The sequence below is a fragment of the Tachyglossus aculeatus genome, chromosome 14 (genome assembly GCF_015852505.1).
Source record: "Tachyglossus aculeatus isolate mTacAcu1 chromosome 14, mTacAcu1.pri, whole genome shotgun sequence".
Classification (NCBI taxonomy): Eukaryota; Metazoa; Chordata; class Mammalia; order Monotremata; family Tachyglossidae; genus Tachyglossus; species Tachyglossus aculeatus.
The window spans coordinates 58,913,173-58,937,393 of NC_052079.1; the positions used below are offsets into that span (position 1 = coordinate 58,913,173).

The 24,221-nt window shown below is 52.5% G+C and overlaps 1 protein-coding gene across 1 annotated transcript in view; it reads left to right on the forward strand.

Moving 5' to 3' along the window:
• SCUBE1 (signal peptide, CUB domain and EGF like domain containing 1) overlaps positions 1-24,221 on the forward strand; it is a 96,010-nt gene that overhangs the window by 40,268 nt on the left and 31,521 nt on the right. The window contains exons 5-7 of the mRNA XM_038756299.1: positions 15,661-15,786; positions 18,747-18,863; positions 22,517-22,606. Coding sequence (XP_038612227.1) covers positions 15,661-15,786; positions 18,747-18,863; positions 22,517-22,606 — 333 coding nt within the window. The remainder of the gene's footprint in view (positions 1-15,660; positions 15,787-18,746; positions 18,864-22,516; positions 22,607-24,221) is intronic.

Here is a 24,221-nt window from a genome sequence, read left to right on the forward strand (position 1 = left end):
GCTCTCCTTAGAGCTCTAACAGGAATCAGTGGCTGAGGGCCTTTCGGTCTCAGAGCAGAGGAGCTTTCCATGGAAGCAGCCACAGGGAGAGTCTGGATTTCTTCCAACACACCCGGAGGGGAGGGGAGGGGAGCGAAGTGCACAGGGAAGAGCTGTGCCTCATTCATGCTCTGGATCACCCTGAGGGGAGAATTTCCTGAAACGGGCCTGTCAAGGTGCCAGCTGACCACGAACTCAGCCAGCCACCCGCTGAAGCCCTGGCTCTTTGCCCCTGGTGGATCCAAACTTCCCTTGGGCCTCACTAGTTTACCCATTTGAGGCTTTTTATAATTAGAAAAAGGCCCCGTTGGGGTGCTGGAGTGAGTGGAATCTTACCCTCCTGGACAGCAGTGGCTCCAGGTGGGGGCCAGGAGTGGAGAGGGCGGCCTATAGAGAGGGTGGCGGTGGCCCGGCCAGGTCCTGCCAAGCCCACTGCAGTATCACATCCCAGGGGATCTGCAATCAGCAGACAGTTGGACTGAAGGAATGAGTCTCGTGTGGCGTTTGCGGAGGGAGGGGGTGGGAGGGATGCCTGTGAGGGGCAGTACTGAAGGGTGGGAGGGAGGCTTGGAAATTAACTTGTGGGGTGGAAGATTGGGCCGAAACAGCATGAGCAAAGCTGGATGGGAACCTGGGAAGGAGTGTATGCTGGGAAAGGAAAACCCAGTAGCATCCTGCCTGCCTGTGGAAGGGCCCTACCAAGGGAAATATAGAGCAGAAAAGGATCTGGGGATCACAGTGTGCAACAAGCTCCCATGAGCCTTAGAGATGTGCAGCAGCTGACAAGGGAGCACAATCCCTAGAGGGCTGGGGCTCGCAGCAGGAGAACAATTTTCCATTGCTTCCCGCTACCTGCTGTGCTAGGACATGGACTATGCCATTCATTCATTCATTCAATCGTATTTATTGAGCACTTACTGTGTGCCTCGTTCTCGCCTGTCCCGCCGTCGACCCCCGGCCCACGTCATCCCTCTGGCCTGGAATGCCCTCCCTCTACAGAGCAGAGCACTGTACTAAGCGCTTGGGAAGTACAAGTTGGCAACATATAGAGACAGTCCCTGCCCAACAGTGGGCTCACAGTCTAGAAGGGGGAGACAGAGAACAAAACCAAACATATTAACAAAATAAAATAAATAGAATAGATATGTACAAGTAAAATAAATAAATAGAGTAATAAATATGTACAAACATATATACATATATACAGGTAATAATAATAATAATATTCTCCCAAACACTTAGTGCAGTGCTTTGCACACAGTCAGTGCTCAATAAATACCATTGATTGATTGAATTATTGCATGCAGAGCAGTGTACTAAGCGCTGGTCCACTAGGGGATAGTGTAGCCCGCTATGGCAGTGCAGAGAAGACACCAGGGCACCTGACTTCCCCACTAGTGGTCTTACAGAGGGAGTGCCCCTCCCCAGATGGGCCATTCTCACTGACTGCATTTCCAGAACCCAAGGAAGTCCAGACAAGACGCAGCAAGCTATGCCCAGAGCAGGGTTGTGAAGTCAAATCAGTGTGTTTCTCTTGTCTAGCCTGTGAGCCCGCTGTTGGGTAGGGACTGTCTCTATATGTTGCCATCTTGTACTTCCCAAGCGCTTAGTAAAGTGCTCTGTACACAGTAACTGCTCAATAAATACGTTTGAATGAATGAATGAATGAATGAAAACCACTTCCAGGAATTTAACCAGGATCAGCTGCTGGGGTGCAGCACTCAGTGCAGTGCTTTGCACACAGTAAGCACCTAATAAATCCCCCCTGCCACTGCTGCTTTGGGACGTGGCTCCCAGCCCAGCCATCTGGCCATCCCAGCAGGCCAGAGACCATTGCAGAGACCCAGTGGTGACCCTGACCTTGTGGAATGCTTCCTTCTGATTTCTTTCCAAACCATCAGGGTGGCCCTCCTCAGAGAAACACAGCAGCCACCTTTAGCTCTCAGGCACCCTAGCCCTTCCGGCCCTACTTGGGAATAGCCTTGATTTGATTATCTTTATTGCTTTGTTTGTAAACATGAGAAGCAGCATGGCTTATTGGATAGAGCAGAGGCCTAAAAGCCAGAAGCACCTGGGTTCTAATCCTGTTTCTGCCACATGTCTGCTGTGTGACCTTGGGTAAGTCACTTCACTTCTCTGTGCCTCAGTTACCTCATCTGTAAAATGGGGACTAAGAGTGAGAGCCCCACGTGGGACAGAGACTGTGTTCAACCTGATCGACTTGTATCTACTCCAGTGCTTGGCACATAGTAAGTACTTAATAAGAACCATAATTATTTTTATGATTATTATAAACACTTTCATGTCCCATTGTGGGCAGGGAACCTGTCTGCCAGTGTGGTTGAACTGTACTCTCCAAAGCTCTCAGCACAGTGGTCTGCACATAGTGAGCACTCAGTAAATACCATTGATTGATTTTAGGTCTGGCTCCCTCACTGGAGCATAACCCTTTATGGGCAGGGAATATATCACCTGCTTCTCTGGTACTTACCCAGCGCTCAGTACGGACGTTCCACGTAGTAAAATAAATGCCATCACTACTACTACTCGAATAGCAGTACTAGTTGTAGCGGTGAGAGTAGTAATGATAAGCTCTTCTGAGCATCCCTTGGGAGCAGTGCACGGTATTGAGTGCTTGGGAAAGACAACACATATTGATCAAGGAGTGCTGTACTCCAGTGCAGTGCTCTGCCCCCCGTAAGCACCCAGTATGGTGCTCTGCACACAGAAGGTACTCAGTATAGTACTTCTCTCCTAGTAATAATAATAATAATAATTGTGGTATTTGTTAAGTGCTTACTATGTGCCAGACATTGTACTGAGTACTGGGATGGATACAAGAAAATTGGGTTGGACACAGTCCCTGTCCCACATCGGTCTCCCAGTTTAATCCCCCCATTTTACAGATGAGGTAACTGAGGCACGGAGAAGTGAAGTGACTTGCCCAAAGTCACACCACGGACAAGAGGTGGAGCTGGAATTAGAACTCTTGACCCATGACCTTCTAACTCCCAGGCCTGTGCTCTATCCATTACTCCATGCCGCTTCTCGGTAAGCACCCAGTAGGGTGCTCTGCACACAGAGGTGCTTAATAAATATCACTGATTGATGGAGTCCTTGGATCTCTTCTCACCAGGGAAGAAGCATCAGTCCCCTACATGGCTGCTTTCTTTTCTTCCTTTCTGGGCCCTTTCTTGCCTGGTTTCCTATCTGACACCAGCAAATCATTCCCAGGACTCGATCAGGCTGACAGACAGACACAGCCCCCACCCCTCCCAGCCAGCTTCCAGACCCAAAATTAGTCAGTCAGTCATATTTACTGAGCACTTACTGTGTACAGAGCATTGTACTAAGCACTTGGAGAGTACAGCATAATAGGCACATTCTTTGCCCACAATGAGCTTACAGTCTAGAAGGGGAGATAGACATTAATATGAATAAATAAATAAATGACAGATATGTACATAAGCACTGTGGGCCTGGGACAGGGATGAATAAAGGGAACAAGTCAGGGTGATGCAGGAGGGACTAGGAGAAGCAGAAAGGAGGGCTTAGAGAAGGCCTCTTGGAGGAGATGTGCCTTCAGTAAGGCTTTGAAGGTGGGGAGAGTAATTGTCTGTCAGATATGAGGATGGAGGGTGTTCAAGGCCAGAGACAGGACCTGGACGAGAGGTCAGTGGCGAGGTAGACAAGATCGAGGTACAGTGAGTAGGTTGGCCATTAGAGTGAAGTGTCTGGGCTGTGTTGTAGTAAGAAATCAGGGAGAAGAGATAGGATGGGCAAAGTGGTTCAGTGCTTTAAAATCAATGATGAGGAGTTTCTGTTTGATGTGGAGATGGATGGGCAACCCCTGGAGGTTCTTGAAACAGCCTGGAGGCCCGGAGGCTGGTCGCTCTGACACGGGCTCTCAACCCCTGGGGCCAGCAACCGCAGGTTATCTCGGCCGAAGGCTCTGATGCTTTTGGGGTGGGGGGCTCACCCTGGAGGCTCCAGAGGAGGGGGATTGACCAGGTTTTAGTTGGGGGCCGGCCAGCCCGAGGGGATGACATCTTGGGTCATTTCTCTCCACCCATAGACGGTACTCTGGGACAGGATAGGCAGCCCCCTGGAAGGTCTGGTTAGGGGCAGGCTGCCTAGCTGGTGGTCCAGGAGCTGGCCGGAGATCACCAGAAGGTGGATGGTGGAGGGCCACTGTTTCCAGGGAAGCCAATGACTTTGCCTGTGGGAGCACAAATATTTGCTTAGGATTTATAAACAGCCCTTCCACCAAGTCTCCAGTGGCCTAGGCGGTGCAGGGGACAGGGTCCCCACCTGAGGACTCCAGAGCTCACGAAAGCCGCCAGATCTCAGGCTGGGCCCCCAGCATTCTCCGGAACCTCTCCCTCAGCAGGCCCACTGTCTGGCTCGGAGGAGGGCAAGAGGAAAGCACTCCCTTGGGGAGCACAAGGAGCACCCTACCTGATGCTCCCCCGAGTCCCACCCATCACTCTGAGGGATCCTAGGCCAGCCTCAGCCTGGGGTCCACCCACAGCCTGAGGCCCGGGCACAGGCCCCAGCTCCTCACCACGTGGGAGCAAGCCCAGACAAATCGTAGCGGGCGGGCAAGCGGGGAAGGTTTATGTGGCCGCAAAGAGGCCGAGCCCAGCCTTGCCGCCCCCCACCCCACCTCGCCCCATCAAAGCGGTCAATGATATTTTACTGTTATCCCACCTCGTAAACAACAGCGACGGCTCTGGAAAACGTCCTTCCACGTCTAGTCCCGCCAGTGGAGCAGGATGGTCCCACTCTCGACAGGATCACTGTGGGCCAAGGGGGGCCAGCTCGTTATCAGGACGAGGGAGGGATCTCCTTGAAATAAAGCCACTCATGGGGGAGGTCTGCCAGTGGGCTTGGACCACCCTGTCAGCTTCGTCATGCCTAGTGGGACCCCAGGGAAGGGAAAGAACATGGAAGGGAAAGCAGTGCTGCTAGTGGATAGATCATGGACCCGGGAGTCAGGAGGAAATGAGTTCTAATCCCAGTTCTGCCCCATGTCTGCTGTGTGACCTTAAGCAAATCACTTCACTTCTCTGTGCCTCAGTTATCTCATCTATAAAATAAGGAAGATTGTGAGCCCCAGGTGAGACATGAACTGTAACCAACCTGATTAGTTTGTTCCTTCACCAGTATTTAGTACAGCACCTGGCATATAGTAAATGCTTAACAAATGCTATTTTAAAAAATGCAAGCCCTTCTGTGGGGTCAAGGGGTCACCTGGCTCATCAGTGGACAAGCCATCCAAATGGCATCCAGTCTTTGTCTCAAAACTTCCTGGTCTTATCGAGCCTGGCTCACTTCTGGGGCGGCCGCAGCTTTGGGGGCCCGGCTTGGGAGCGAAACGAAGAGCAGTCTGGTCTCTGAGGAAGATGGGGTATGGGTGGCCACAAGGGCCCAGGGGTCAGAACACCCCAGAAAGAGCGTGTCCATCTGTCTGTCCATCTGTCTGACTCCTACCTTGTCACTATTGAAGGGCGACTCATCCCATCCCCCCCAATCCATGCGGGAGGACAGAGGGTGGGGGCAAGCCTGTTTTGCTCCCCCCATGAGTCCCAACAAGAAACACAGCAGCAGATGTGAGGACTTGACCCCCGATCTCTCGGAAACCTACACCCCAAGGGAGCAGCTCCGTGGGGGAGGGGGTACTTGTTCCAGAGAAGCAGGGGAGGGAGCATGAACGTGCCGCTGGCCATGGAATTGTGGTGTCTGTTGAGCTCCTGGCATGTGCTAATTGCCAATGGAAGACTGCAATCGCAGTGGGCGGCTGCTCCCAGCCTGGTCCTCTGGGCAACAGGGATGAATGTGCCCATAGAATCCTGTCCCTTTCACCTAAGGATAAAGCCAAGCCCTGCAAGCCATCAGGGAGGCAGTCAGGCCAAGAGTGGTACCTGGAGTTTGCCGCCCTTAGCACTGCCGGTCCGGACTGCAGTCCTTGGGGTTTGCTGTTTTTCGGGACTCCCGACCGGGGAACCCGGGAATATATTCCATTCCCTAGTTTCTGCTTTCAGGTCTCCTCCTCTTTTCCTGCCTCTCCTTTCTGCTCCTGTGGCTTCACTTCTCAAACTTCTTTCCCTGTGACTGTTTCATCTACTGCATACTTTCTTCCCCTTGCCCTGTTTCTCCAAGCTAAGTACAAAAGTACAACTCTCTCTCTCTCTCTCTCTCTCTCTCTCTCTCTCTCTCTCTCTCTCTCTCTCTCTCTCTCTCTCTCTCGGCTTACAGAGATGAGCATTGGGGCCAGAAGCTTGGGGAGAGGTGTGGTGAGAGATGATTAGGTTCCATCCCAAAGTGTTGGATTGTTGGGGGAGGTCCTGTCCTGTAGTCTGAGATTCAGAGTGAGGCAGGAAATTGTTCTTCCCAATGGCTGCTAAACGCTGACCCCCACTGCAGGTCAGGCACTGTCCTGACAGCTCTGAGGCCAATGGGGCAAAATCAAAGTCAGCACCAGTCCTAACCACCAGAAGGCTCCTGAACGAAGAGAGGGTGGCAGCACCATGCTCAGAGGACAGAAAAACCTGCACAGTTCAACCAAGGAACTGTTGACAATCAGCTAAACTGAGCTTGGAGTGGGTGTTCTTTGTCCCACTCAGCCTCCTCAGTCCTCCAGGCCACAGTAGGCCCCGGGCTAGCCGAGAGCACCCTTGGGGCCAGGAAGCTGCAGTCTGGACACTGGGCTGCAAGAGACCCCACCCACCCAAGGCTGGGATCTGCCAGGTGCTTACAAGCCTAAGGGGGTCTTCAGGGCCTCCGTCCAAACCCAGCCCCCTCCCTCCGATTCCCTCCCTCAGTGTCTTCCCCAGATCCTCCCAGCTGATGCCGGCTCAGCTGCCCCGTCCTTGCGCTGGGACACAGAGTTTGGCAGGAAGCAGTTTCCCTGGGCCCCGGGTTGCTGGTAATGAATGTGACTCCAAACTCAGTCTGTCTGACAGAGAACTGGAAGGGCCAAAACCCACCTTCTCATCCCATGGCGGGAGCTAGATCAGGAGTTAGGCTAGGAGCTAGGCTGAGAGCTAGACCAGGATTTGACTGGGTGCTGAGATGGGAGCTGGGCCTAGAGTCAGGCTGGGAGAGGGGTCAGAAGTTAAGCCAGGAGCTGAACTAGGCTGGCTGGAGCCTTGGGTTCTCTGTGGGACAGGCCTAGATGGCCAACCCAGTTTTTTTAGCTGCTTTTTAAAATTTGCTGCAGCATTGTCTGTGCCGGCGCCATTCAGAACCTGTCCCAGCTTTGCCCGGGGTTGGGCCATAGCCCTGGGAGTTCAGAGGGGGAGGGGGAGGAGGAGACAGATGAGGAAGGAAAATGGTTCAGCTCCATAGCAGAGATCTCGTCCACTGTGCAGACGCCAGCAGGATGGAAACTGAGGAGCCCGCAGTCAGTGAAGAAGCCCATAATAGCAGGGTTTCCACACAATAAACACCATGGTAACTCAGGGTTACTTCATCTCCTAAACCACAGGGCAGATGCCTGCTTAATACCATGGAACCATCCAGGCATAATCACCAAGTAATCTACCTCGGCTGTAATTACCGTGCAGCCCCGGCCATCCCCCAGGGAAAGCTGGTGTAGTAGTCGCCACATGAGGAAAACGAACTTAATGAGATCGAGTTATCTGGGCCTTTGGTGTAAAGTGTTACCAGTTGTTCTTGTTATGTGTCTGCCTGAAGTCAGTTGGGATCCACTGGCCGGGTCCTGTGGAAAGCATGTTTCCCTTGTCTGGTCAAAGCGGGGAGCCCCACAGGAGCGTGCTCTCGTAAATGGGTGTCGCCCACTATCGGGGTGACAGACAGGTGCGGTCGACCCATCGTTTGATGGATCACCTGTTCTCCAAGACAGGTCTAACTGATCAATTGTTAGACCTCCCCCTGTTGATGAGGCCAATGGATCCAGTCAGTCAATCAATCGGTCAATCATATTTGTTGAGCACTTACTGTGAGTAGAGCACTGTACTAAGTGCTTGGGAGAGTACAATATAACAGACACATTTCCTGCCCACAATGAGCTTACATCCAGCTGACCCATCATTAGACAGATAATAATAATAATAATGACATTTATTAAGTGCTTACTATGTGCCAAGCACTGTTCTAAGCACTGGGGAGGTTACAAGGTGATCAGGTTATCCCACAGGGGGCTCACAGTCTTCATCCCCATTTTCCAGATGAGGTAACTGAGGCCCAGAGAAGTGAAGTGACTTGCCCAAAGTCACACAGCTGACAAGTGGTGGAGCGGGATTTGAACCCATGACCTCTGACTCCAAAGCCTGGGCTCTTTCCACTGAGCCACGCCGCTTCTCACCCACTCTTCGATCGTTAGATTTCCCCCACCAGTGAGGCAGATGGATCGAGCTGACCCATCATTAGATGGATTGCCCGCTATCCAAGAGACACACGGATCCAGTTGATCCATACTTAGATGATCGCCTGCTGTCAAGGAGTTGGATCCAATTGCTCCATTACAGCATGGCATAGTGGAAAAAGCACAGGCTTGGGAGTCAGAGGTCAGAGGTTCTAATCCCACCTCTGCCACTTGTCAGCTGTGTGACTTTGGGCAAGTCACTTCACTTCTTTGTGTCTCAGTTACCTCTTCTGCAAAATGGGGAGTAGGACTGTGAGCCCCACATGGGACAACCTGATTACGTGGTATCTACCCCAGTGCTTACAACAGTGCTTGGCACACAGTAAGCACTTAACAAATACCATCATTACTATTATTAGACTGTAAGACCCCAGTAGGGCAGCAAGCATGTGACTTTCTTCTGGTGAGCTCATTCCAGCCCACAGTACAGTGTTGTGTAATTGTAATAATAATAACTGTGGTATTTGTTAAGCGCTTACTTTGTGCCTAGCCCCTTGCTAAGTGCTGGGGTAGATACAAGAGAAAGAGGTTGGACACAGCCCCTGTCCCACATGGAACTCCCAGGCTAGGAGAGAAGGCAAACAAGTATTTAATCCCTATTTTAAATATGAGGCCCAGATGTGTAAAGTGATTCACCCAAGGTCACACAGCAGAGAAGTGGTAGAGCTGGGATTAGGACCCAGATTCTCTGACTCCCAGGTCTGGGCTCTTATCATCAGGGTTACCCTGCTTCTTGGTAGGGGCTCGGTAAACATCATTGGTTGATTGATCAATGGATTGATCGGATCTGTCTGACACCCAGACAGTGAGACGCCCAATCAGTCAATCATTCACTGGTGATTGATCAATCAATCAATGGTATTTATTGAGCAATTACTGTTTGAGGAGCACTGTACAAAGTATTTGGGAGGGTACAGTAAAATAAATAACAATAATAATAATAACAATAAACTGTGGTATTTGTTAAGCGCTTACTATGTCCCAAGCACTGAACTAAGCCTTGGGGTGGATACGAAATCATCAGGTTCCACATGAGGCTCACAATCTGAGTTGGAGGGAGAACAGGTATTGAATCCCCATTTTGCATTCATTCATTCATTCAATCGTATTTATTGAGCGCTTACTGTGTGCAGAGCACTGTACTAAGCGCTGGGAAGTACAAGTTGACAACATATAGAGACAGTCCCTACCCAACAGTGGGCTCACAGTCTAGAAGGGGGTGACAGAGAACAAAACAAAATATATTAACAAAATAAAATAAATAGAATAAATATGTACAAATAAAATAAATAAATAGAGTAATAAATACATACAAACATATATGCATATAAACTGGTGCTGTGGGGAGGGGAAGGAGGTAAGGCAGAGGGGATGGAGATGGAGAGGGGGAGGAGGGGGAGAGGAAGGAGGGGGCTCAGTCTGGGAAGGCCTTCTGGAAGAGGTGAGCTCTCAGTAGGGCTTTGAAGGGAGGAAGAGAGCTAGCTTGGTGGATGTGTGGAGGGAGGGCATTCCAGGCCAGGGGGATGACGTGGGCCGGGGGTTGACTGCGGGACAGACGAGAACGAGGCATGGTGAGGAGATTAGTGGCAGAGGAGCGGAGGGTGCGGGGTGGGCTGTAGAAGGAGAGAAGGGAGGTGAGGTAGGAGGGGGCGAGGTGATGGAGAGCCTTGAAGCCGAGGCTAAGGAGTTTCTGCCTGATGCGTAGGTTGATTGGTAGCCACTGGAGATTATTGAGGAGGGGAGTAACATGCCCAGAGCGTTTCTGCACAAAGACAATCCAGGCAGCGGCGTGAAGTATGTATTGAAGAGGGGAGAGACAGGAGGATGGGAGATCGGAGAGGAGGCTGATACAGTAATCCAGACGGGATAGGATGAGAGCTTGAACAAGCAGGGTAGCGGTTTGGATGGAGAGGAAAGGGCGGATCTTGGCAATGTTGTGGAGGTGAGACCGGCAGGTTTTGGTGACAGCTTGGATATGAGGGGTGAACGAGAGAGCGGAGTCAAGGATGACACCAAGGTTGCGGGCTTGTGAGACGGGAAGGATGGTAGTGCCGTCAACAGTGATGGGAAAGTCAGGGAGAGGGCAGGGTCTGGGAGGGAAGACAAGGAGTTCAGTCTTGGACACGTTGAGTTTTAGGTGGCGGGCAGACATCCAGATGGAGATGTCCTGAAGGCAGGAGGAGATGCGGGCCTGGAGGGAGGGAGAGAGAGCAGGGGCAGAGATGTAGATTTGGGTGTCATCAGCTTAGAGATGATAGTTGAAGCCTTGGGAGCGAATGAGGTCACCAAGGGAGTGAGTGTAGATCAAGAACAGAAGGGGACCAAGAACTGAACCTTGAGGAACCCCTACAGTAAGGGCATGGGAGGAGGAGGAGGAGCCCGCAAAGGAGACTGAGAATGAATGGCCAGAGAGAATCAACGCTGCAGACAAGGGAACTGAGGCACAGAACAATGAAGTGACATTCCCAAGGTCACAGAGCAGGTAAGTGGAGGAACTGGCCTGAGAACCCAAGTCTTCTGAATCCCAGGCCTGTGCTTTTTCACTAGACCCTTCTGCTTACCATTAGACATAATCCCTGCCCACACGAAGTTTACAATTTAGCAGAGGAAACATTAAAAAACCCTACAGGTGGGTGCAGCACCTTAGTATAATGATATTTAAATATGTGCTGTGAGGATGGTGGGAACATTGAAGTTCTCAGGTTATGGACTTAAGTGCTTAGGAAGGAGAATAAGGTGAGGAGATAAGAGGTTAGTCAGAGAAGGCTTCCTAGAGGAGATGTGATTTTAGTAGGGCCTTGAAGATGGGGAGAGCAGTGGTCTGTTGAATCTTAATAATAGTAATAATGATGGCATTTGTTAAGCGCTTGCTATGTGCCAAGCACTGTTCTAAACACTGGGGTAGCTACAAGGTAATCAGATTGTTCCATGTGGGGCTCACAGTCTTAATCCCCATTTTACAGATGATGTAACTGAGGCCCAGAGAAGTTAAGTGGTTTGCCCAAGGTCACACAGCAGAAAAGGGGCAGAGCTGGGATTAGAAACCATGTCATTTGACTCCCAGGCCCATGCTCTTCCAGGCAGGAGAGAGGAAGCAGGCAAGAGGTTGATGGGGGGCAGGGGGAGAGACAAGAGCATAGTACAGGGAGTAGGTTAGCTTTAGGGAAGCAAAGTGTGCGATTGGATCTGTCTGACTTTTGGATAACAAGCGATGAAATCAATCAATCAATCTCTGGTGATTGATAGATTGATTAGATCTGACTGAGACAAGTGGCACAATTAATCTATCAATATATCAATGCTATTTTTTGAATGCTTAATGTGTGCAGAGCACTGTGCTAAGTGCTTGGGGGAATACAATACAACAGCATTGATAGACACATTCCCTGCCCACAAGGAGCTTACAGTCCAGAGCGGTATCACTGATGACTACTCCATTGATTAGATTAGTCTGACTCCAAGCAAATAGTACAACAGATGGATCGCTGAGTGCCTACACTGGAAATAGCTCCCCAGAAGCAAGACCCAGACACCCTGCCCTCGGAGGGCCTACAGTCTATGGACCCCTTTCCCGAGACTCCTGACTGGCTCCACCCCAGATCTTTCTCAAGTCATTCAGGTTCCAGCCTGTCTTGCAGCCACCTTATCCATCAGCTTCTGGGACCACGGGGTCACTTGGCTGTTCCCGTCCCCGGGGAGGCTTAGGGCAATCCCCTCTGTGGGAGCTTTGAACTGATCCATGATCTGGTGTCCCATGGTGGGAAGGGGTGAGGGGCTGGGACAAGGGTGCTGAAGTGGGGATTCTGAGAAGGGGAGAAGTGAGATGAGGGCACTGAGATAAAGAGGACTTAGACAAGGGAGTGTGGAATGAGGGTATAGAGATTGGGGTGTGGAAATGGGGGTGTGGAAATGGGGTGGAAGGCAGAAGCTTCTGGAAAAAAAGCAGTTTCAACCTGTAGCATTGAATGAGCTCACATCCCAGCCCTGCCATCCTGAGGGGAATTGTCTGTGATCCCTATCTCCTATTTCCATGATTTGATTTCTGAACACTCTGATGGAACTGTGGCGATGCCTCCCAGAGGGGCCCCCGGGTACTTGGTCCAGCTTGGAGTTCTGACCTCCAAACCCCGTGAGGACAGCCAGGGTGGAAACCGGAGAGGGTGGAAGCCAGAGCCGCCAGGGGGACGGAGCTGCAGCTAAGGGTGGGCAAGCTCTCTGGCTGCTCAGTGGGAATCTGTTTCCATGGGAATCTGACCTGGAGGGAATCATCTGTCCCAGTGAGCAGGTCAGTCTGCTCTGAGGTTGTTGCTGCTCTCTCACACACTCACATGTGCTCACATGCTCTCCCATGCTCTCACATGCTCTCACATGCTGTCACCAGCTCTCACGCTCTTTCACTCTCTCACCCCTCTCGCACACACTCACACATTCTTTCATGCTCTCTCATATTCACTCCCTGAACGGCTACCTGGTTGACTCTTCCACTAGACAAACCAGCCTTGGAGCAGAGTCGAGTGGAGCTGGGCTTCAGCCTCTGGTTTCCCATCTGGGGCTCCCCACAATGGATGGCTCAGCGGGAGGCAGCGCAGCCTGGTGGGGATAGCCTGGAGCTGGGATTCAGGGGGTCCAGGTCCTGGATGCCCCGGCCAGCTGGGTAACCCTGGACAGATGCCTGAACCTCTCTGGGCCTATGTTTCTCAGTCTGTTACATGAGGATGACATCAACTTGTACTTCCCAAGCGCTTAGTACAGTAAGCGCTCAATAAATATGATTGAATGAATGAATCCCTGCTCGCTTTCCCTCCTTCCTTCCTCCCTCCTAGATGATGAGTACTCTGTGGGCCAGAGTTAGTTCAGGGATGGCTCAGCACTGGCTCTGGAATGGCCCCAGCATTGGCTCTGGAATGGCTCAGAGTTAGTTCAGGGGTGGTTCACCATTAGCTCTGGGATGGCTCAGCATTGGCTTCGCATTAGCTCAGCGCTGGCTCTGGGGTGGCTCAGAGTTAGTGCAGCGATGGTTCAGCGTTGGCTCAGGGATGGCTCAGGGAAGACTCAGTGTGAGCTCATCAGTGGCTCAGCCTTGGCTCAGCAGTGGCTCAGAAGACAGGAACGGGCGTCGAGGTGCCCAAGACCATGAAGGAACTCCCACCCCGGGTTGCAGAATCACCCATCTGTGGTGGTACCATTGCACTGGTTGCTGGGCAGATGATTCTATTGGGTAGAAAAGTGAGAAATGTCATTGTTCTAGCTGTCCCAGGCCGGTAAAAAGGGCACGAACTGTCTGGCCGCCTCCAAAACGCGTTCCCAAACAATCCAGTCGGCCGGGGGCCGAACCCGATTCACTTGATTGTGGGGACGCCTAGTGGTTGCCGTGAGACGCTTCAAAAGGCCCTGAAGGGAGAAAGTACCGGAAAGGGAAAGCTTTCATCTCTTTCAGAGCTCTCCGCAAAATTGCTTTAGGATTTTGACAACATGACTTTCATTTGAAAGGGAGTCATTTGACTTGCAATACAAGTAGTTGTCGGGGCCCTGGGAGAGGAGCAGAAAAAAAAAGACAAAGTTGAAGTGAGGAGAGGGAGCGACAGTCTGATACGGGAAGCAGCGCCGCCTAGTGGAAAGAATCAGAGTCTGGTAGTCAGAGGACCTGGGTTCTAATCTCCTCTCTGCCACTTTTTCATTCAATCGTATTTATTGAGCGCTTACTGTGTGCAGAGCACTGGACTAAGCGCTTGGGAAGTACAAGTCGGCAACATACAGAGACGGTCCCTACCCAACAACGGGCTCACAGTCTAGAAGGGGGAGACAGACCACAAAACAAAACGTGTAGACAGGTGTCAAAATCGTCAGAACAAATAGAATTAAAGCTATATGCACATCATTAACAAAATAAATAGTAAATATGTACAAATAAAATAAACAGATTAATACATCTGTACAAATATATATACAGGTGCTGTGGGGAGGGGAAAGAGGTGGTGGGGGATCTTGTCTGCCACTTGTCTGCTGTGTGGTCTTGGGCAAGACGCTTAACTTCTCTGTGCCTCGGTTATCTCATCTGTAAAATGGGGATTCAAACATAGTTCTTCCAACTTAGATTGTGAGCCCCACATGGGACAGGGACTGTGTCTAACCTGATTATCGTATTTCTCCCCCAGAACTTAGTACAGTGTCTGGAACATTGTGAGCGCATAATAAGTACCATAAAAAAGTACTGTGGTGGCCGGAAATCAATCAATCGACCAGTGGCCTTTATTGAGCACTTATCGAGTGCCAAGCACTGTACTGAGAGCTTGGGGGAGGACAATACAACAGAGTTGGTAGACATGACCCCTCACCTCCAGGAGCTTCCAGTCTAGAGGGACAGATGGGAGCCACTGCCATGTCTCCTATTGGTTACGTGGTTGGGGGGAGACACAGCTGGAGGCCAAGACAAGGAGCAGGGAATCGTGGGCTGTGCCCAGCCCTTCCTTTGCTCCCAAGTATGGTGCCCAACTCATCCCATCTCACCTTTAGTGGCTGAGTTTCAGCAGGTGAACTCGGGACCAGCATCAACCATCTGCAGCCTGGCTTAATGGGTAGAGAATGGACTTGGGACTCAGAAGGACCTGGGTTCTAATCCCGGCTCTGCCACTTGTCTGCTGTGTGACCTGGCCAAGTCACTTCACTTTTCTATTCCTCTGTTACCTCATCTGTAAAATGGGGATTAAGAGTGTGAGCCCCATGTGGGACAGGGACTGTGTCCAACTTGATTAGTTTGTATCTACCCCAGGGCTTAAAACAGTGTTTGGCACATAGTAAGCGCTTACCAAATGCCATAATTATTATCTACAACCTCCTTGATGTGCAGGAGGCAGAGGGTGGCACTGTGGGCCAGTTGTGCCATGAAGTGGCATCAGACAGCATTGTGGGTCACACGTGGCAGCATCAGGAGCAGCCCCCAGATTGGTGTCACACAGACTTTCACTTCACCCGCAACAGCACCGCAGGGCTGTATTTGGGCCTGCCAACTGGGGCCTGGGGGAGCTGGGAATGGTGGAGGGGAAGACCCCCCTCCCCAGAAGACCAGAGGAGATCCCGAAATTCCTGAGGGATTTCTCAGAAGTCAGGAATCCCTGAGGTGGGTCCAGGAGGGGAGGGCCGTTCATGCTGTGGGCCCCAGGTCCTGCCTCCCGATTTTCAGCTGTCTGTGTGTCTGTGTGTCTGTCTGTCTGTCCGTCCGTCTGTCTCCACAGAGGGTATGAACTGTATGAACAAAGAGCATGGCTGCACTCACATCTGCCGGGAGACGCCCAAAGGTGGGGTTGCCTGTGAATGTAGGCCGGGCTTTGAACTTGCCAAAAACCAGAGGGACTGCACATGTAGGTAGATGGACGCTGACGCTCGAGTGCCCCAACATGTCTTCTTTCCCAGGAACCTCTCTGTTTCCTTGTTTACCCCTGCTATTGCTTTCCAGAGACCCTCCCCCACCCCCACCCCTCGCTCCCGCCGCCGCCCCCACCCCCGGGACACCACTCCTGCCTCCAGCCCCGGGCCGTCCCTAGTTTCGAGCTTGGTGGGTTGGGTGGGACCCACTGTGGGGGATGGGTCCTGGGCCTGGGGGGCATAGAAGGGCTGCCGTTCAGCCATGGAGGAGTGTCCTGGGTAGGAAGGGGCTCACCCCATGGGTAAACTGCCTCCATGCCCCTGATGGGAGACACACCCGGGAGGGTCATGCTGCGGGGGGGTTGCCCGGGACTCCGCAGCCTGCCCCCCTCCCCCAGGGTGCTAGGGAGGGAAGAACCCTCCGGAAGGAATCGCTCCCCAAGCCCTGCATCCAGCCACAGCCCAGGTTGTCTATGCTGTCTACGTGCCGTGCCTCAAGGCCCAGACTCCTCCCCAAAACCTGCCCCTGAATCCCAAGCTCTGGAGCAGAGCCAGGTGGTGGGATGGCGGGGGGGGGGTGGCACCCATCCCCGAGCCTCGTGCCTGCCCAGCTCCCAGTCGATCCCACAGCCGGCCACCCCACCGCAAAGACCATACCACTCTCTGGAGAGGGGGAGCAAGACAACGAATTGGAAGCAGGGGTGCCCTCGCCACACTGTGGCACCCACACTACAGCATCCATGCCGCACCACAGCATAACCAGAAACTCATCTTCCATGATGCTCTCCCCTTGACAGGAAGCCCTCAATCCTTCTCTTCCTCATACCCTGGCTCACACCCAACTCTTGCCCACCAGGCAACTGAGCGGCTGGCTGGACCGCAGTTCCTCTTGGAGGGGCTGGAGAAATATGGAAACTGACCTGTGGGGACCCAGATCAGGAACCGGCCTGTAAGGCCTCTGGGTTCTTCGCATCGATTGGAAATCGCCCAGAAGGCAGCATCTCATGGAGCCCCCAGGCCTAATATCATCCCCCTAACCCGTGACTGAGGCAACCTTCCGGTTTCCATTGTCTGGGATGCCCCCTGATTCAGGAGTCAGGACCTGGTGGGGAAAAGGCACTGGCACGGATTCCAGCAAAAGCTGAGGCTACCCGATCCCTTTCTGCCCAGTGGGTCAGCAAGTGGCACCTGGGAGAGCAGACCCTTCCAAGACAGCCGCAGACGGATCTTCCCCAACCCACGGCTCAAGTTTCCTTCTGTTTCCACCCGGATTTCCCAGATTGATGATGGCTCGGGTTTCATCCAACTCTGAGACCACAGATGACATTTTCCCCAACCACATGGACTCCCTCTTGGATGAAATGAGGGTCGGCCTGAGAGAACGTTCTGGCCCCCAGCCTGGTCTGCCACATCCAGAGGGACAGAGGGGATGGAACTGGGCCTTCACTGGTCATCAGGTCCCAGGATGGCCCTGCCAGACCATTGGGAATTGAAGTTGCCCATCCTGAACCATTCTGAGTAGGCAGAGCTACAAATCCCCCCATGCCCACCCCTGCAGCCTCTTGTTGGGTTTAGGAATTTGGGGGCCACGGGGGTTGAGACAGTGAGAAAGCCAGCCTCACCTAACTCTGCTGCTGGGTCCAGGGCAGCCCCACTGCTTCAGTCTCTAGAGACAGCAGGTGGAGTGGCCCACCCCACCAACTGGGCAGCGGCGACCAACTCACTGAGAAGATGAGGGTGGCGGCTACCATTGATAGTTCTCAGAAAAAACCTCTCCGCCTCTGTTGAGCCCATTTCTCCGACAGCTCCAGGAGCCCTTCCCCAGGAGAGCTCCCGGAAGACCTGAGGGGTCCTGGTTACCTGCTGCCCCAGCGAAAGCCAGCTGGTGAAAGGAAAGAACTGGAACCTTTCCGGTCTCCAGCCCAGTCTGGAACGATTCTGGAGAGCCATGCTGGATAGCCTTGAGGAGCTGGATATCTTCTGTAGAGTCCTAAGGGAGAAACAGCGAACAGGGACTTCTCACTCTCTGTCTCTCTCTGCTTCTCTCTCCCTCTCTCTCTCTCCTCTTCTGTCGGTTGCCCTGGTGATGTTCCTTCGGCTCAAGCTTCAGGAAAATCGCCCCTTCCTAAGCTGGCAGAATCAGGGAGGAAGAATTCATTTTCCCAGGAAGTGGCCCATCTGAAAGAGGGATTTCTTTCCCCACAGAAATGGCTTTAGTGATGTGGAAACCTGAAGAGTATATCTGACAAAATTACACTGGTGAAAGATCTCTTGCCAACTGTTGGCCATCACCCATGGCTCATCTGCCACCCATCACCAAACTGAACCAGTAGGGTGACGAAACTGAGACCACAGGGCCGATGGAAGCATGGGTCACTGGAACTGCAGTTCTCTTTAGGTTTGTCGTGGAGTGTCACTGAGGTGAAGTTCACCCAGAGAAATCTCCCTCTCCATCCCGGAGTGACCATTTCTGGGTGCCAATACCGGGTTTATTCTGCCCATTTTGTCCTTATCAGTTTTCTCTTAACACGTGCTTGCCAGGCTCTGGGCCGATTGCCGGTCTGAGCTGGAAGGTGTGGAGGCTGTGGCTGTGGTGGCAGCGTGGCCATGGCTGCATGGCTGTGGCCACCACCCGGGTTGGTTCCTCTGACCACGTGGGGAGGCCTCCGGTCCTCTCTGCTTGTAATTTCCAGTCCAGGAGCCCCACAGAGGCAGGGTGGGAGCCGGGCCATGGCTTGGCCGCCCCACCCAGCTAATGGAGGGGTCCCCTTGGGAGCCTCTCAAGGCCCTTCCCGTCCTCCGCCTGGGTCGGGGCCAGAGGAGGAGGGTGAGGTCTCAACCTGAGCAAAAGCTGGGTCTTCGTGATGTGTTCACCTCTGGGACTGACAGAAAAAAAAACTAATCGTTTTTGTTGTCGTTCTGTTCATATACACACACACACTTTGGGCATAACTAGTAACCTGTAACTATGGGAATGGAGGCTGCCAGCACACCTGCGATGACACAGATACGGGACCCGTGTGCGGCTGTCACCAGAAGTACGCCCTGCATGCCGATGGCCGGACCTGCATCGGTGAGTTCGCATCCTTTCCGGGGTCAGAGACTCAGACTCGTTGCGGGGTGGAGAACGGGTGACTGACCCAAAATAAGCCTCATGCAAGCCAGGGTCAAGTCCAGCATCGGTTGGCTGGGTCCTAGCTTCCAGAGTCAGAAGCAGTGAAGCCAAGTTGAGTTATCGTCACAAGTCACGGCACAGATCCTGTTTTCTGCGGCCAGGGGGTTGGGGGGTCGGGAGAGGAATCTCTTGCTTGTTTGTGACCACAGTCACCCGGGAGGGTCTCAAGGAAAGTCAGCCAAGGGTTTAGGCATTTGGGGTTTGTTGGTTTTGTTCATCCTTTGAATGGGGAGCTGGTTTCATTTTCCTGATTTTCTAACACATTGCCTTTGCATTGCTGCTGTTGTTCAACATTTGAGGGCCAACAATGCATTAGACCAGTGCAGCTAGGGTCCTCAGAGGAGAATTCTTTAGTCAGCGTGGTCAAGGTGAGGGATAACCCAGTCCAGACTCCCCTTCCCGGCCCCGGGGCAAGGTGTACACCTTCAGTAGTTCCCGGCCGGTGCCTACGCTCTCCACAGTGGCCCCAAGGGTGCCACCTCCTTTTCCTTCTGAGCCAATGCCTCAGAGCTGAGATTTGGCTGCACAACACACACACAGTCTAGGTCTCACTCTTTCCACAAAAAGCCCCAAAAGGCCCAGCTGAAAACCCACCCTTTAAAAACCCACCCACCCTTTTCCAACCCAGGTTAGAACTGCTAAGCGAGCCACCTGGACACAGGAGCTGCGTCCGAGAAATCCACAAGATTCTATGGGGGAAAAATCTTTTGGCTGAGTGAGGCTGAGCCTAAAGTCCTAAAGATTGTTTATCATTTTCAAGCATATTTGAGGAGTCTGATGCCCTTCAGTGAGTCCCCCCCAAAGTGAGCCTCCAATAAGCTACTAGTGAACCTGCAGTGAAACCTCAATGGACTCTCTAATGAGTCCCCAGGGAGCCCCAGTGAGTCTCCAATGAACTCCCTAATGAGCTCCCCAGGGATTCCTCCAGTGAGTTCCCCAATGAACTCCCAAATGAGCCCTCCAGTGAACCCCCAGTGAGTTGCCAGTTGACCTCTAATGAATCCCCAGTTGAGCCCTCAATTAGTCCAATGAACCTCTAGTTTGCCCTCAGTTGACCCCCACTAGTAAGCCCTCCATTAATCCTCCAGGGAGCCCTCAATGAGCCCAAAGAACCCCCAGCTTTTCTTCCACTGACCTTGCCATGAGCCCTCCAGCAGACCTCCACTGAGCCCCAAAATAGCCACCCCCTGCCCAGTGAGCCCTCCTCCTATATCAGTGAGATTATATAGGCCATTGCCATTATTAGTTATTCCATTTGCCCAACATTCACTCTGCTTGGAAAATCCTTTTTCCAGCTCATGAAATTCCTTTTTCTCCTTGTTGATACTCCCAAGTCAGTGCCCTGAAGATTTGCCATGCTCTTCATCAGTGAGTTGACAGTTTTTTCTTTTAAATTGACTAGGCTTCATTTTTAAGCTGAGGGAGAAAAGAGTGATTTTGAAGTCTGATCCCCAATCTCTGCCTCCGAGGCCTCTCTCTGCTCAGTGTTGGAAGATGTTCAGAGGTCAGAGACAGTTAGCCGGGGTCATGTCGGGCAGAGCCCCTGGTCCTCAGAAGCAGGCCTCAGGGTGGTTTCTAGCCATAGGCTCGGTTGGCTCACTTGGGACAGGAAGAGAGAATGTTTCTGGAGTGAAAAAACGGCTCCAGCCCCAGGCTTTGTCACCAAGCCGTGAGTCCTCGGCCACTGGTTTGTTTCACCCAACAGAGGAAGGGTCTTCCCGAGGAGACCTGTGGGCCGCTCTCTTCCCTCTCTCACTGTGCTACAATCAGAATGATAGTGATGATGATGATGATGATGATGGTGATGATGATACCAGAACCCCAGGGCCCAGTCATTTGTCCGGGGATGGAAGTTACATTTTTGCTGCTCGTGTTCATTTCCTCCTCCTCTAAATTCTTTTCTTTCCTCTTCTTCCTTCCTCCCGCTTCCTGGTGATGGTTCCTGATTGCCTGTCTTGTCTGATTGCTGATGTTCTTTAAATATCCTCCCACCCCCCGAAAAAAAAATATATCTATGTAGATGCATATGTATCTCAAGCCAAAGCCTCTATTGCAGCCTGACCCCATCTAGAACGTCCTTCTTGCTCTTGTTCCAACTGAGCCCAGGGTGAGGCCCCAAGCTGCCCAGTCAGCTTTCCCGCTACCCCAAGCCCTGCGTTTGCTGTTCTCAGCAGCGCAGAGCAGCCGTGTACGGCGTCTCCCCTGCAGCAGTAACACTCTGACCTCCTCTGCCGTGTTCCATCTCCGTTTGCCCGACTTCACCCTGCCTCTGGTTCCTGTGGACCAAAGCTCCCGCCTGCCATTCAGATCTGTTTTCCAAAGCCTCTTGCCCTGTCCTGGAACGACAGTGTTGTTTACCCAGCTGCTGCTGCTGCTGATTCCCCCATGGCTGCCCCAAACCAGAAGAAATGTTCTGTTCGATTTTTCTCGCTGAACTCCGTCTGCCCCAACTCCATCCCCAGGAAGACCATTTCCCCCGGTCCTGTCTGAGCCAAGATGGGTGATCAGACCAACCGTTCTGCTTCCCCCTTGGGGTCTGCCTGCACCATGAATCTTTCCATCTCCTGCCTGTGTCCCCTTGGACACTCCCACTCTGTCCCGTGTGGACCCCTCCCCTCCTTCTCATCTGGACCTCCTTCCCATCTGGAACCCTTCCTTCCCATGTGTACCACCCCCTTCCTTCCTTGGTGTACTCTCCACTCTTTACTGTGTGAGCACCCCTTCTCCTTCCCAGGTGCACCTCCCCTCCTCCCTGTGTAGACACCCCCACTCCTTTCCATGTTGACACTCCCAGTCCTGTCAGTGTAGACAACCCTCTCCTTCCTGGCAGGCTCCTCTTCTGCCCTGAAAGTGTAGTTCCCAGAATTCTTGAGACAAGCAGGCAACCAGCACTGCCCAAATTGAGGTTTTTCTTTGTGGTTTTGTTTTCCGTTTTTAATTTGCATGCATTTTTGACCCACTCTGCATTGCTGTGGACCGGGCCTCCGCGCCCCAATGCCCACCTATCCATCACCAGATCCCTTAGTGCTGTCTGTCCGTCTGTCTGTCTGTCCATCTATCTATCTGTCCATCCTCCTCCTCCCAAGCCTGCTGCTTTCAGACACCAGCCCCATGCAGCCTGGACTGTCATTGCCTTTAACCCCCAGCTTCCCTAGAATCCCCAAGCTTTATTTCCCGGGACAAATGTCTGTTGTTTTTTCCCACCCCTTCCCTCACATGGCCTCTCCTGCTTGAAATTCCACTTCGCATGTCTATTTTTCCAGTTCATTCCCAGATCTCCCCAACCTCAGTTCCCCCCACCCCAAAGCCACCATTCTGGAATCATGGTCGTGGGCCTCGGACTAGCAGTAACCCCTCCCGCCTCCCCCACCCCCAACACACTCACTCACACACACACACACACACACACACACACACACACACACACACACACATCAGCTGCTGGCCCAACGGCTTCTGGGTTTGGGAGCTCGGTGAGAGCCCACCACGGGCAGCAGAGGCCGGGGCCGTCGATTAACTGCTGCTGCGTCTTTGTCCTTCCTGTGTTCTAGAGCAGGGTGAGGCTGCAATTGAGGGCTCTCGGTTCAATGCCACGTCAGTAGCTGATGTGGACAAACGGGTGAAACGGCGGCTCCTTATGGGTAACGCTTTTCTTCCACTTCCTTTTTGTGCTGGCCCTTTGTCTGGGAGAGCGTGTGCTTGCGGGTGTGTACATGTGAACGAGTGCAAGTGGGTAGGCAGGCAAGCATGCAGGGGCGAGAGCAGGCCTGTGTGGGTACGGGTGCAATTTCAGTCCGGGGAGCTCCAATTTGCCTCTTCGTCAGTCTCCTCCTTCCAGGCGCCCCCACGGCATCTCTCCCTCTTCATGCAGGACAGCAAGCACTGCGTCTTCATCCTGTCAGGAGGCATGTGTGGTTGGCAGTGTTTGGTGTCTCTCTGACTTTCAGCCAGCCCCCCACCCTCTCCAGAGTGGGGTCTGGAGGTTCACTGCTTGCTGTGCTTCTTCCATGTCTCCTAAATCCTCGGGGCGAGAACTTGGCCTCTGAGTGAGGCAGAGCCAGCGAGCGGCATCTGACCATCCAGTCTGTTCCTGCCCTTAAGTGTTACTTGTGTGTCCACAGCCTTCATTGCCGGGTAACCCACTGACCTTTCCCCTGCCCTCCACTGAGGCCTCCTACAGGGCTGATTCCCCTCCCCCAAACCCAACTGTGAGCTCTTAACCGAGCTGGGGTGGTGGGGGTGGGTGGCAGCGGTGGTGACGGTAGTTGTTTGCTGTGGGGCTGAGGTCCCCAGGTTCTCCCCACCCACCTTAGTGCATCCCATGAAGCAGCTGGCCTCATCCCTGTGGGAGCTCTGGGGCGAGGCTCCTCCTGAACACAGTTCTGGGGTTCCTGATCAACCACTCCCAGATGAGTGTCTCTTCCAGGGCCACCTTCTTTGAGCAGCCCCAGGCAGGCAGATGGTGTTGGCCTTTGCACTCAAACCTATGTGGGGATGCACACATGGATGTAAGCATGATTGAATGAATGGGTCCGCATTCCAGCAAGGATGTGTGTATCAGCGTGGAGTGAGCTGAGATAAATGTTGTAGCATGTCTACCAACTCTGCAGTATTGTATTTTCCCAAGCATTAAGTACAGTGCTCTGCACACAGTAAGAACTTAATAAATGCCGATTGATTGATTGAGCGGTCTGCTCCAAGGGAATGGTATTCAGGATATGTAAGATGATTATTACTTATTTTGTAATGCCATTCAACCCCAGGATAGGGTTTGATCCCTTACCCCAGGTTACAGCTGCCCCATTGTGCCTTCAGCCCAGAGATGCTGCCATTTGGGATTGATTCCTTTACCTCAGGTCCCAGACACCCCACAGTACTTTCAGCCCAGGGATATTCCTGTTTGAGATTGATCCCCTTACCCCAGGTTACAGTCATCCTACAGCACCTACAGCCCAGGAATACTGTCGTTCAGGATTGATCCCCTTTACCCCATATCACAGCCACTCCACAGTACCTTCAGCCCAGGAATACTGCCACTGGGGATCAATCCTTTTACCCCGAGTTACAACTGCCCCACGATACCTACAGCCTTCTAGACTGTGAGCCCGCTGTTGGGTAGGGACCGTCTCTATATGTTGCCAACTTGTACTTCCCAAGAGTTTAAGTACAGTGGTCTGCACACAGTAAGTGCTCAATAAATACGGTGAATGAATGAATGAATACATATAGCCCAAGGATACAGCCCATTCAGGACTA